We start from the raw sequence: 13,633 nt of genomic DNA, 5'->3' as shown, positions 1-13,633 counted from the left end.
CGTGTTGCTGAACTCTCGAAACAGCAACGCATTACCACCCTGCGGCCTAGTCGCAGCTATAGTTGCAGTGGCCGCAGCAACTGCAGCCTCTAAAAGAGCAGCGTATCTCTCGTCAAATGTCTCTATCAGTGTGCTCTTGATAGACCCGAACATCTCTGGTATCTCTGCCCTGATGGCCGCAACCACATCCTCATGGATGATCCTACGGATCTCCTCATCACTCGTACCGTTGGTCTCTGATGTGTGGCGTGTCCCTACCATGATCTCCATCTGAAATACAACATAAGAATATTAGAGACCCCCCTCGAGTATAATCACACTCAATAACTCCACCCTACTTGTTCCTTAGTGCCCTAAGGATTCTTACTTGGACTGCGCACCAACCCGGTATCTTCAGTAGTATGGGCCCAATACTACCGTCCATACCGCATCATCATTCATCCCAAGTCCTCCTCCTTGAGACCCAAATCCCAAGTACTCTACTCTCTTTATCATGTGCTACTCACTAGCAAATCTCTCATAACCACCTCGCTGCTATCTAAACACTCTTAAGCATTTCTAGCGGCAAAACCCCTAGACAAAGGCATCATATATCAGGCCACTCTAGTCCTAATAAGAATACCTAGTCTACTTTAGCATGCATATCGTAATTCATCATATAGCATAACATAGCATATCTGATAAGACTTATTATGAGGGTATTTTGGGAAATCACCGTTCGGGCGCTGGCTGATCGTACACACGACTCTGCTCTGTTTGTCTCAAAACTCTTTTTACTCTTTTTCAAAAAATTTAATTTATTATTAAAATTTTCCTCAAATCCTCAGTTTGAGTTCAGATACGCCCGAAGATGCATCCGAATCCCTCAAACCAAGGCTCTGATACCAATTTGTAACACCGTAAAAATTTGAACAATTTTTTTTGAAAACCATGAAAGATCATTTGCATTCATAAATAAAAACATTGTATTAACATTGTATCAGTACATAACCCCAAGATCAAAATATATAGACTTCGATGCGCGTGTGTACGAATCATGTCGACGCCTTCCCGCGATCATCACGGGTACCTGAAACACATAACACATAACACTGTAAGCATAAATGCTTAGTGAGTTCCCCAAAATACCACTCTAACACATAATAGCCACTCGAGGCTATAACTCTGTCGACCATCTGGTCAATGTGTCTCAGTGGGGCCCTCCAGCCCCAACTCTCTGTGGGCCCTCTGGCCCTAACTCTATGGACCCGAAGGTCCTTACTCTGTAACTCTGAATCATGCATATCACATATCACAATAAATCACATCACATAAATAACATGCAAATACACTGGCATATAACTCTAAAATACTATGTCACATAACTCTGTTACCACACTAGGTAAAGTATAGTGAGAAGACTCACCTCAGACGTCTCGGTAAATCTTTGACTCGGTAGAAATATTGCCTAGCCTCCGCTTATTCACATAAAGTAAATACTCTCATAAATATAACTCTCGAGACTAGACTCAACCCTCTATTGGCACCCTCAGAAGGGTAAAAGACTATTTTACCCCCCTCTTGACTCAAAGACCCCATTGTTGACCAAACCCTAAAACTCAACAAAAGTCAACGGTCAAACTTTGACCCAACTCGTCGAGTACACTCTGGCGACTCGGCGAGTACACACATGTCCACTAACTCTTTGTCCCGCTTGGTACTTCGAGTCCTTCCCTATGCTCGACGAGTCACACCTAGCATGAATCGCGGGGCCACCCCGACTCAACTTGCTGAGTCTCAAGAACAACTCGGCGAGTACCGCCTCGAACTCTAGTCCTCTAATCCCCTTCTGACTCATTGAGTTATCCCCCAACTCGGCAAGTCTACTCACTGAGTGATTTACTTGAAACCCTAACCCTACTCGCCGAGTCTCAAGAACAACTCGGCGAGTTCATGCCATGCACAAACTCTATTGACCTCTTGAGGTCAGATCTGTGCCCCTAATCCGTAGATATGGCCTTTCCCAAGCATGAAAGTCACGTAAAGTTCGAATCTTGATGCTTATATATCAACAAGATGGCATCAAATGGTGATTTAGCCCCAAAAATGGCAACCTAAGTCCAATAACCCCAAAATGACTCATAAATCTCCAAGGGTTAAGGTCTCTGGACCTCTTTGAGTCCAAATCCAAGGCACAAACTCGAGAAGGGACCAAATACTCTACATAATCATCTTCCAAAGGGTTTGAAAACCCTAACTCTATGAATAAACACCCAAAACTGGAGAAAGTCCGAAGGAATACCTCAATATGAAGCCTTTGAACTCTGAAATCACTAGATTTGCACTTCCTTCAATCTTCTCTTGCCTTGATCACCTTCTCCTTCAATTTACACCAACAAATGATCAACAATGGCCACTCTTTACCTCACAAACGATTTAGGTCTCTCTCTGGGGTGTGGTAGCCGCTAATGACGGCCATAAGGGCCTTTAAATAGGTTCCAAGCCCTGGAAGTTAGGGCTTCATTAAACAGCGTGGACTCGATGAGTCCACCCATGGACTCGACGAGTCCAGACGTGAACCCGGATGAACATTCGCGACCCTACTCGGCGAGTCTTGGCACCAACTCGTCGAGTTCCTTCGCAAACTCCAAAAATAAATGAATAAAATAATGTACTTGGGAATCCGGATGTTACAATTTATAAGAGGATGAAGAAGATAATGACATGTAAACAAATTTATCTATAAAAGAGATTTTATTAACAATTATATAAATAACCAAATCCAATAAACATGTCACAATAAGATAGGATATACCATGGTTGTCAAAATCGCGATCATGATCGTAGGATCGTAGGATCGTACGATCCTAGGTATGAAAAACAATCTGGATTGTATTTCAGGTAGGATTACAGGTAGAAGCGTAAGATCGTAGGATCGGGATTCGATCCGATCCTACCTATATGAATTTTTTTTACCACTTTATGTTTTTTCCTTTATCAATTTATCGTTTTTCATTTTGTGTTGTGACTTATGACTAATATTTTGAAGTTTTTATAACTTTTGAACGAAAAATTGAATGTTTGAAATATTTTTCATGTTTAAAAATTATAAATTAAAATTATGTTTTATCTTGTGGGATCTTAGGATCCCGATCCCGGTCTTCTAAACTCAAAAACGATCCTACATAGGATCCCGATCTTGACAACCTTGGGATATACCTTCATAATTCATTAATTTTTTTGTAGCCTAAATTGTTAAAACAACCATCAAACACAATGTTCTTTTGAAATACTTGGTACAAATAAAAGATCAAATATAAGGTTATTTTGAATCCTTGTCATATATAGAGCATCAAATAGCTTAATATATTTTCTAGAAATAAACTGCAAACAAATATATCTAATCCCACAAATCGATACACTCGACTAGTTTCTCTTGTTTAGCACAAACCCATCTTCAACTAATGACAATTTTTCAAACCAACTTTTATTGTTGAAAATATGGATTGTATCCCCTTAGTTAATCCATTAAGAATAACCATCCTCATACACACAAAAGGACTAAAGAATAAGTGCAACATAATTCTTAACAAACTTATCAAGATTAATTAAATCTGAAATTTAGGTGGAGCTCAGTCCTTAGACTCTTGTGCACTGCTATATGTTCCAACACCATTGTTCAACTTGACTACTAACATTCTTATAATGACCCATTTTTTTGACATATTCAAAACACAAAATTTCATCATTTTGTTTGATTTGTCTTGACTGAAAAATTTATGTTTCTTGTCCTTCCCTTATTTTGTTTGAATTGGTCTATTTTTCCTTAACTATATGAATTAAAGATGTCTATATTCAAATTTACATTTTCATTTTCATTTCCATTTTCTTACACTCGAAGATATTTTTTGAGGTATATATAACTACCAAGTTGAATCAATGACATATCTTCATTTTGATGGTTCAATGTATGTTTGAAATCTTTTCAAAATGAGGTCAATGTATTATGTATCAATCACACTCGAAACAATAATGGATTCATCCATATTCATCATGCCTAATGTAATTTGACCCAAAAACGAATGAGTTCATTTTATTGTTCCATGATAGACCTTGAATCAATCATTTTATAGTTGTTAGAAACACAAACTAAGAAGTTATTGCTAGAAGCATCTTCACTTATATAGTTTGATTCAAGGGAATTCCATAATTTCCTTTTAACCTACAATATGTTTATCAATAAGGAATCTGACACATCATTTTTCCATTTATTACGATTTTTTAGTTTGTTTTAAGGTCTTATCTTTCACTGTTTCAAGCATGTGGATACTCAACGTACACACAACCTTCAACATAAGTTTTTTTATGAAGTTATCTTTAACTTATCATTAAAACGTAGTTTTATCAAAAATGTTTTGAATTATTTTATCCCACATAAAAACATAATAAATACACAAGTTCTCTTTTAGTGTTTGATAAAATATGTTAATGAGAAGGTAGTTTATTAAAATTTAACTATTTAAGTGGATAAATTTAAAAAAAAATATATTAATCAGAACTATTTATTTAAATGAATAAATATTTTTGATATATTTCTAATACAAAATTTTAAATAGTTAATTAGTGTCAAGCTTGATAATTCAATAACTATTTCAAATCAGCAATACCAATTCCAAATTTCCAACCCCGGTAGATAAAGATAAGGCCCAAACGTCACCTTATTTCTATAAATATTTAATAATAAATCATAAGTTAATGAATACTAAAAACACTTATATTTGGTTATAATAGGGCCCACTAATTTGGCGTAAACATAATTATGAAAATAATGACTTTTTTAAGTTTTAAAGACGCAAAATTGCAAGGGTCAACCGACTTTTCGTCACCACCTTTTCTCGGATGTCACTTTCCTTGAATTGAGATTTGAGGGTACTTCAGTCTTTCATCAAGTATCTACTGATAAAAAGTTTATATAAAATAAACGTATTGTTGGGAATGGTTGGAATATAAAACCCCCTTCATCTTCTCAATCCTTAGATAAGATCCTTCTACTCTCTCTCTCTCTCTCTCTCTCTCTCTCTCTCTCTCTCTCTCTCTCCGAGTACCAGAATTAGTACATGGTCATGACTAAGGTTTACCCTAATGCCATTGTTCTCGAGACCAAGGAACGGCCGTCCGTCGCCGCCGATACTCCGGTTGTTCTCACCGTTTGGAAGAAGTCTCTGCTCTTCAACTGTCATGGCTTTACAGTCTTCGATTCCAATGGCAATCTCGTATTTCGAGTCGACAACTACACCGCCGGAGGCAATGCTGAGATCGTCCTTATGGACGCATCCGGCCGCTCTATTTTCACCATCCGCCGTAAGGTATAGATTTCGTCATCATGAATATTACTTTTGTTTTTGATTTATTCTCCGGCTGTGTATGAATCTATCAAAAATTATGAGTGATTAACATGATTTGTTAATCCGACAGCGGCTAAGTCTACTGGACAATTGGGTAGTGTTCGACGGAGAAACGACGGCGAATCCTCGGTTCACGGTGACAAAACACGTTAACTTCCTCGGAACGAAATCCCTGGCCCACGTGAGTTTTCCTGCTCCAGGATCGAGGACGAAGAAGGTGATGTACGAGATTGAAGGATCGTATTCGCAGAGGTGCTGCGGTGTTTATGACGAGAAGCGGCGGCGCGTGGCTGAGATTAGGGCGAAGGAAGCTGTGGGAGGTGTGGGTTTTGGCGGAGATGTATTCCGTCTAATTGTACAGCAGCCTGAGATTGATCCAACGGTTGCGATGGCACTCGTCGTCGTCCTGGATCAGATGTTCATGTAGAAAGAGGATTTAACACGTAAGTTTGAACGCATCCAGCAAGATGGATCCAATTCCCCAAATTGGTTGGAATTTAAGTCAAACTTTTTTTTGAAAATTAGGCTCGATTGAGGGCTTGGTTTTTTCGTTTTATATAAAAGATCAAGCTCTGATGTGCATATCTTTGTATCAACCATCATCTATATATATGATATATCTAATCAAGTTTGATATTCTGGTTTATATGTTAGTAACTCGAAAAAAAAACACACAAAATATTTAAAATTAAAAGTTTTTAATACAAAATTGATTCTTCATGTTTAAAACATCTTCGTCGTTATTTCTATATCCAATCTAGTGTTTTAGTTAATTGCATCCAGGCATGTTCTTGTTCAATTGAAATTTTGATTGTATCTTTATAGTATTGAGTATCTTTTTATCAAATAATTAATTAAATCATGGGCAAATCTGATCTATTTCTATTCTAGTGAGATTTGAACTTTCGATCTCATAAAGAAGGTGAAACTATACCATAAGTTCGAAAGCCTTTTTTAATCACATATAGCTTTGCCTATATAAACCTCAAAAATAAATATATTGAATTTATTCCATAAATAATACTTAACATATAGAATTGTAGATAAAAGGCATCATCACATTTGTCTCAGGTGTTTTTATTCAGTATATGTAGTTTGTATTAATGAGCTACATGGTGGTTGTATGTTTTATACAATAGTTTGGCATGTCGTTAATGGAGAAAACACATAATTAAGACCATTCGTTTAAATACGAGCAGTTGTTTGTAGAGCGAAAACGACCAAAAAGTGAAAAAAATGAAACATTTTAAACAACATATGTAGCCCAAACATATAAAAGACCATTCGTTTTTTAAATGAAAAATGTAAGTGAATAATTGAACCGTTTTATTTTTAAAACGAAAAATATTAAAACTAGAAAAATAGGGGAGTTAATAATAATAATAATAATAATAATAATAATAATAATAATAATAATAATAATAATAGTATTTAAGGTCTAATGGCTTTTACAAAAATCAATACAAAACACGTAAGGGTGCACAATATGCTTCCCAAAAGGAAGCGGGAAGGTACACATGAAATCACATATCAAGGAGGAGGGAATGATGTTCCTGCATCACTTCCTTTCAGAATTGCCTCTATTTTCTCCTTTGTTTCCTTCTTGAATCGGGACACCATAACATTCTTTCCCTCTATTTTTTTTTTTTTTTTGCTTCTTCTCCTAAAACTTCTTTCCCTCTATTTTTTTTTTCTTCTTCTCCTAAAACTTCTCCTTGGGCAAAATCTTCCTATCCCGATCATACTTAGTGAGTGTTTGAAATTGTTTTTTAAATTGACTTATTAACACATTAACTTTTTCAAAAAACCAATAAGACCATCAGCTATATATAACACGACCTTTCGTGATCTAAGTGATCTAAGTGGCAATGACCACTAACCACAAACACCATCCCGGTGCTTAGTGGTTGGTAGTAATCTTGGTACATTCTGGTGTATATTATGGAAGACCACATCCAATTACATTATTTCTTTCTTTATTTTTTTTCTAACTCTCTCTATCTCTCTATAATAAAAAATATATATTTTTATTTAAAAATAAAAAAATAAGAGGGATATGGTGGTTTGTATTCCATGGCTAGTGGTGGGTATTGTGGTGATGATGTGACACCCACCACTATAATGGTTAATAGTGAGTATAATAGATGATCTAAGTTAAAAGGTGTTTGACTTTTAAGAAAACTATTTTAAAATGACTTTTTGACAAAAGAGAAAAATAAATATTTTAAAAAATCATATAAACCTGACTATTTGGAAAAGTCATTAGTCAATAACTTACTTTTAGGTTATTTTACATATAAAAATTAACCAAACACTTTTAACTTATTAACTTTTCCAACTACAAAAACTAATCCAAACATTTTTTTATAAACACCTTTTTAAAAAATCATGCGTTAATAAATCATTTTGTCAAAGGTCTTTTTAAAATTTAAAAAGTAAACCCAAACACCCTTATAGATTTATCTCATTGGCAACCAAAAGCCTGGTTGGTTGCCACATTTGATTTAAAACAAAATGAAAATGCCTTTAAAATCGACGACGGGTTTGTAGCAAACCCGTTGTGGGTTCGCTGCAAACCGGTTGGTGGTATGGGACAATGACAATTAACGAGGACTCGTAGAAGAAAACGAATGAGAAACGAAGGAAACCACGGAAGAATTTTTGATTTTTGCTATGTCGATTATATTCAGAGCAGGGCGGGTCGAGGCAAACATATCCTACTCTCTGCCCTTAATCCGAACAAATTACCCGATAACGATCCATTATCCGAACTGATACTAGATAAAAGTAGCCCGCCCCAAAATCTTCAGGTTTCGGGTTTTCCTGTCGGATTCAATTTTTTCTGCCATCCCTAGGTTTGCTCCACCAAACCTCAATTGGCCTTTTATTCTTTTCTTTTATTTATTTGTTATAACTATTTTGCACCATAAACATTATTTTGTAGTTTATTTTATTTTATTTTTATTAAAAAAAATAAACAAAAAACACTAAAATATATAAAATAATTTTGTCTATAAATTATGACCAATATTTATATATTTTAAGAATTTTTTATATTGTCTACATAATCTTAAAAATAGTAAAAAAAAATGGGTTATAAATTTAAAAAAAACATTATATGTAGCTTTTATAATATAATAAAAAGAGTAAATTGCAAATTTGGTCATCGTGGTTTACCAAAAAGTGCAGTTCCATGTCATTTTCTACACGTACGGACGATCTAAAGTCGAAATTATCATGTAGAATTGGTCACTCGACTTAATTGTCATTATCTTTTTTCAGTTAGGTTAGTCACATGCCCCTCATGTGAGGGCATATTTTTCATTTTACATGTTTCTCTTTAATTATTTAATATACAAATAAAATTTTTTCCTCTCTCTCTCTCTATCACCTCAGTCGACATCTCCTCTTACTGATACTCTTTCCTTTCAAGGATTTGGTTTCCCTCTGATGAAACACACAAGCTCTTCAGGAAACCCAAATCGATGATCCCTCTAGTTAAACAAACACACAACCTGTGCAAGAAACAAAATCGGTCATCAATGTCAACAATCAACAAACCCCATCCGCTAATTTGGATTCATAAACCAACTCAAATAATGAATCAAGCCCTAAATCTCTTCAATAAACCCCAAAATTGAATGTGTGTAAAGAGGGTGAGACGAAGGAGATGAAGCAGTGGGGTTGGTTTGGTGGAATTGGTTTACCGGAGGAAGTAAGTTACAGTGGTGAATTGTGGGGGAAAGGGTGAGACAAATGAGACTAAGAGGGGCGGACAATTATGAGATTCTTTTGTGGATTGATTTCTAATATGATTAATTGCTTGTTTTTCTTCTGACTTTGCATACCCATAATTTCCCCTCTATTCATACATGATTTGTTTTTTCCCTAAATCATTAAATTAGTGTATATGTGTGTTGAACGAAACTCATCTCTCTCTCACACACAGACACACTCACCCAGATCTAATCTCACAAATCAAAGGTGGTCCAAGATTTAGGGTTCGTAAATTTATTCTTGAATGTGTACATTCGAAAACCCTTCATCAGATATGATTGCTTGTGTGTGTGTTCATCAGATATGGGTTCATGAATAAGTTCTTGAATGTGAGTGTGTGTGTTCTTGAGCTCTTGAGAGGCTTCAAATCTGGAGACGGGGAGGGGGAGGCTTATGATGGTTTTCAGATTTGGAGACGAGAAGGGAGATGCTTCAGATGAAGATGGAGATGGAGAGGATAGAATGATTTTTAGATACGAACTCAAGAACAAACCCATATTTTGTGTATGGTTTTTTTTGTTTATGGGATGATTTTTAGGTGTAGATGAAGTGGCAAAACAATTTTAGGTGGAGGTGGCAGATGGTGGTGGCGGCGGACAGTGGTCAGACGGTGGTGGTAGCGGAAGATGTTCTTGATTTCATAAAGATGTTCTTGAGTTCATGAACATGTTCTTGAGTATTCTTGAATTTATAAAAATGTTCTTAGAGAGAGAGAGAGAAAGAGAGAGAGAGAGAGAGAGAGAGAGAGAGAGAGAGAGATTGAGAGCAAATATTTATTTTTGTATTAAATAATTAGGAAGAAACTTGTAAAATGAGAAATATGCCCTCACATGAGTGGCATGCGACTAACCTAACTGGAAAAAGATAACGACAGTAAAGTTGAGGGACCAATTTTGCATGATAGTTTCGATTTTGGACCATCCGCATGTGAAAAAAATGGCCTAAAACTTCCCTTTTTGGTAAACCACCGGGACCAAATTTGCAAATAAGTCGAAGGACCAATTATGCATGATTGTTTCGATTTTGGACCATCCATGTGTGCAAAAAAATGACCTGAAACTTCACTTTTTGGTAAACCACCGGGACCAAATTTGCAATTTACCCTAATAAAAATAAATTATAAATGTAACATCCTAGAAACCCAAGGTAAAATTTTCATTTTTAAAACAATAATACATATAACAATTCGTTCTCAAAACCATTCCAGATAAAAATAATATTTAAACATCAAAGTAAAAATCATCAATACGGAATAAACTCTGGGGGATGCTATAAAGTTACGTTGGACCCTTCTCTTTTGAACTAGAAGTACCAGCAACCATAACCATAAAACCGTAAGCACAAAGCTTAGTGAGTTCCCCAAAATGTCACATACCATACATATCCTTATGCCTAGCCCTCACATTCGGTCCGACCATAATAATGATCATAGCACAGAGTCACAAAGACAGTTAGCATCCTACACAACATACATTGGGTCTAGCCCTTCCTGTTCCATAGTCCCAACCCAACATACAAATGGGCCTAGTCGGCCATACAATAGACCTAACCCAACATACCACCCACGAGTCATAAAGACAGGTAGCATATACATATCCTAGTGGGTCGGAATTGGTGCCTTCGACCCATGGGTATAGTGAGGAGACTCACCTTAACCTACAGATAATTTAATCACAAGCGTTGTTGCTACTAGGATCCTCACACTGAACACATCCAAATTATCCGTAATCAATAATTAAGGTAATTTCCCATAATCCAACATCTAATTCATATCTTCTCATACCATTGCATAAAAGACTATTTTACCCTTCCTATATTTGTCCCAAAAAAGCAAGGCCCAAACCCAAAATAACCCAAGGCCCAAAATGGCCCAAAATCCATTCAGGTGCATACGCCCATCATACAAACCTTGTATGTCCAACGTATGACGTTGATGCCCAAAAACCATTCCAAACTACTTAATGCCTTAAGACAACATGCATAACTTCCAAATCTAACTCATGCGAGACCTCTTAAGTCATCAAGTTCCCGATTTTATGACTTTGCGTGACTTAATGGGGGTCAAAACCAAAGACCTAAGTCTCAAACTTCATCAAAAGACCACCAACTCATGCATGGAAGGACTATACCCATAAAGATCCGATTTTTTTACATGACCTCAATAAAGACCAAATATGAGCCTCAAAGGTTCTAGAGTAACTTCTACTCATAAGAACTACAACCATGGGACCAAAACATGACAAATCATAAACTAAACTAGATCGACATGAGAAAGCCATCAAGATCAAAACTTTATAGCTCCAAAAGCTAGATCAAGATGAACAAGACCTGGATCTACAAGCTCCAAGACAACCAACACTTTTCCATGGGGTTCTTCTTCCAAATGCACCAAAAATCAACCCAAAATCACTCAAAAGCTCAAAATCCTTCCAAATAAGGTCAGGGTTCCAAATTTAGGGTTAGAGGGGATGGAGCCTGAAGATAAGGTGGGTTGGAAATGAGTTAAGGACTTTAAATAAGGTCCAAGACCCTAAATTAGGGTTTGAGTCTGGGTCGTGTACGTCCAGTGTACATTTGGTATGCCAAACATACTGGATGGAACCTTCGCGATTACTCCAGCCATGTACGCCCAACGTATATTCCTTGTACGCCCAACATACTCGGCAAGCCCTTTACCATTCTAACTTCTGAAGACCATAACTTCTGCGTCCCAACTCTATTTTCGGCGATCCTTATATCCACGGAAAGGTATTGAGGAACTCTACAACCCTATCTATTTACTTTAGAATTAAAACACATCGAACTAAAATCTTTAATTCATGAAAGGCCCGAACCATCACTTTTACCATTATGCCCTTGGGCTCCAAAGCATAAACCAGACTCTTAGATCACATAATCTACATTACCCTCATCCAAAATGGTCTAATCCTCTCTTTCCTAAAGCCCGAAGCCTTATTATAACTAATCTTCAGGTCATGGCCCCGGATAACGAAACGACTCGGAACAGGATGTTACAATAAATAATATAAAAGTTTGGTTTTTGTTAGATTGTTAATGGGTGTAAGAAGTTAGATTTAGTTGGATTTAGTTGGATTGAATAGATGTAAAAGAGATAAAATACTTTTCTTAATTAAGTTGGATTTGATTTGATTGTAAATAAGAGTAGTATTAAAACATACCAACCACATAATGACATGTTATTTAGCTATAGCATATTAAGAATGTATTTCTAAAATATGGATAAATGGTAATGATTTTTGAAATAATAATAATAATAATAATAATAATTATATTGTTTTTGTTTTAATTTCTCTTCTTTTCTTAAAGTAAAGTCTGGCTAAATAAAAACCTTAATCTTTATTTTTACTTTTTTCAAGAAAAAAAAATTGTACATATAATATTAAACTATTATATATTTTTTAAGAGATCGATTTGCAACTAAGTTAGTAAACGATTTGTTTTCATTTTTTATTAGAATTCACTAAGAAGACAAAATATTAAATATTGCATAATTAAACTTTATAATTCAGGCTTATTATTATTATTATTATTATTATTATTATTATTATTATTATTATTTCTAAACGTCTCGTTTTTTAAAAACCGACTGAATTATAATTTGATGGATTTAAATGATAATGAATTTAATTTGGACTGTTCACAATATTTTAATATTTGAAATCAATTTTGATTCGGTTGATCGGATAGAATCGAATGAACAGGTCTGCATGCTTCATTTATTAAAAAGCTGAAATGCTTATAATATTGTTTCGGCAATTTTCACAGGTTTGTTTCGATTTTGTAGTGACAAAATGAGTTTCATATATCACCATCTTCATTTGGGCACAAAGCCCCATCTCTCTTTCAGATGTAAGTCATGTAACCAAACAAAATGACTTACACGATTATGTTCTGAACATCTTCGTAAATATGTTTGTTTCCATCTAATACACAATTTAACTCATAAATTTATGTATGTTTATAATTTAGATAAAGTCATAAATGATAAAACCAACTTGTTCGATTAAACAATTTAGATTTGATTATACGGTCAAAAGCGTCCATATGCGCAAGAGCACTTAGAAATCATCATCAAGGCATTCAAGGCATTCATGTACCATGTTCTTTCAATTTTTGAAAGAGTACTTGCAAGTCCTATCATCCTTTTATATTGATTTTATTTATGTATAAAATATTATGTTAATATGTTAATAGTAATATATGCATGAGGATTATAAATTTTTGATAAATTAAAATATATATATATATATATATATATATATATATATATATATATATATATATATATATATAATAGTTGTTGACGTGGCAATTGAGACTATTTTTGAAAGAGGGTGTCACACCCGGATCAATGGCGGAATCATCGGGGTTGTGACGTGAAACGTTGGTTCATAGTTAACAACATACATCGAATATTACAGGATTCAAATAACATTACATTCTTCCAAAAT

At 35.1% G+C, this 13,633-nt stretch overlaps 1 protein-coding gene across 1 annotated transcript; it reads left to right on the top strand.

The window, feature by feature from the left end:
- Positions 1-5,005: 5,005 nt before the first annotated feature.
- On the top strand, positions 5,006-6,030 carry LOC145054886 (protein LURP-one-related 8-like). The gene is made up of 2 exons (XM_079003147.1): positions 5,006-5,345; positions 5,455-6,030. Exons 1-2 carry the CDS (start codon positions 5,097-5,099, stop codon positions 5,809-5,811), a joined length of 606 nt encoding a protein of 201 aa, XP_078859273.1. The 5' UTR covers positions 5,006-5,096; the 3' UTR covers positions 5,812-6,030.
- Positions 6,031-13,633: the final 7,603 nt, after the last annotated feature.

This window comes from Lactuca serriola, chromosome 5, assembly GCF_051521515.1.
Source record: "Lactuca serriola cultivar US96UC23 chromosome 5, Lser_US96UC23_V15, whole genome shotgun sequence".
NCBI classification, from domain to species: domain Eukaryota; kingdom Viridiplantae; phylum Streptophyta; class Magnoliopsida; order Asterales; family Asteraceae; genus Lactuca; species Lactuca serriola.
This window is presented reverse-complemented; position numbering and strand designations above follow the sequence as displayed.

Bases quoted from the DNA above. Each gene is read 5' to 3' on its own strand.
- LOC145054886 (XM_079003147.1), top strand. From the start codon at position 5,097: ATGGTCATGACTAAGGTTTACCCTAATGCCATTGTTCTCGAGACCAAG. The intron at 5,346-5,454 runs GTATAGATTTCG...TTAATCCGACAG, and splicing joins TTTTCACCATCCGCCGTAAG to CGGCTAAGTCTACTGGACAA.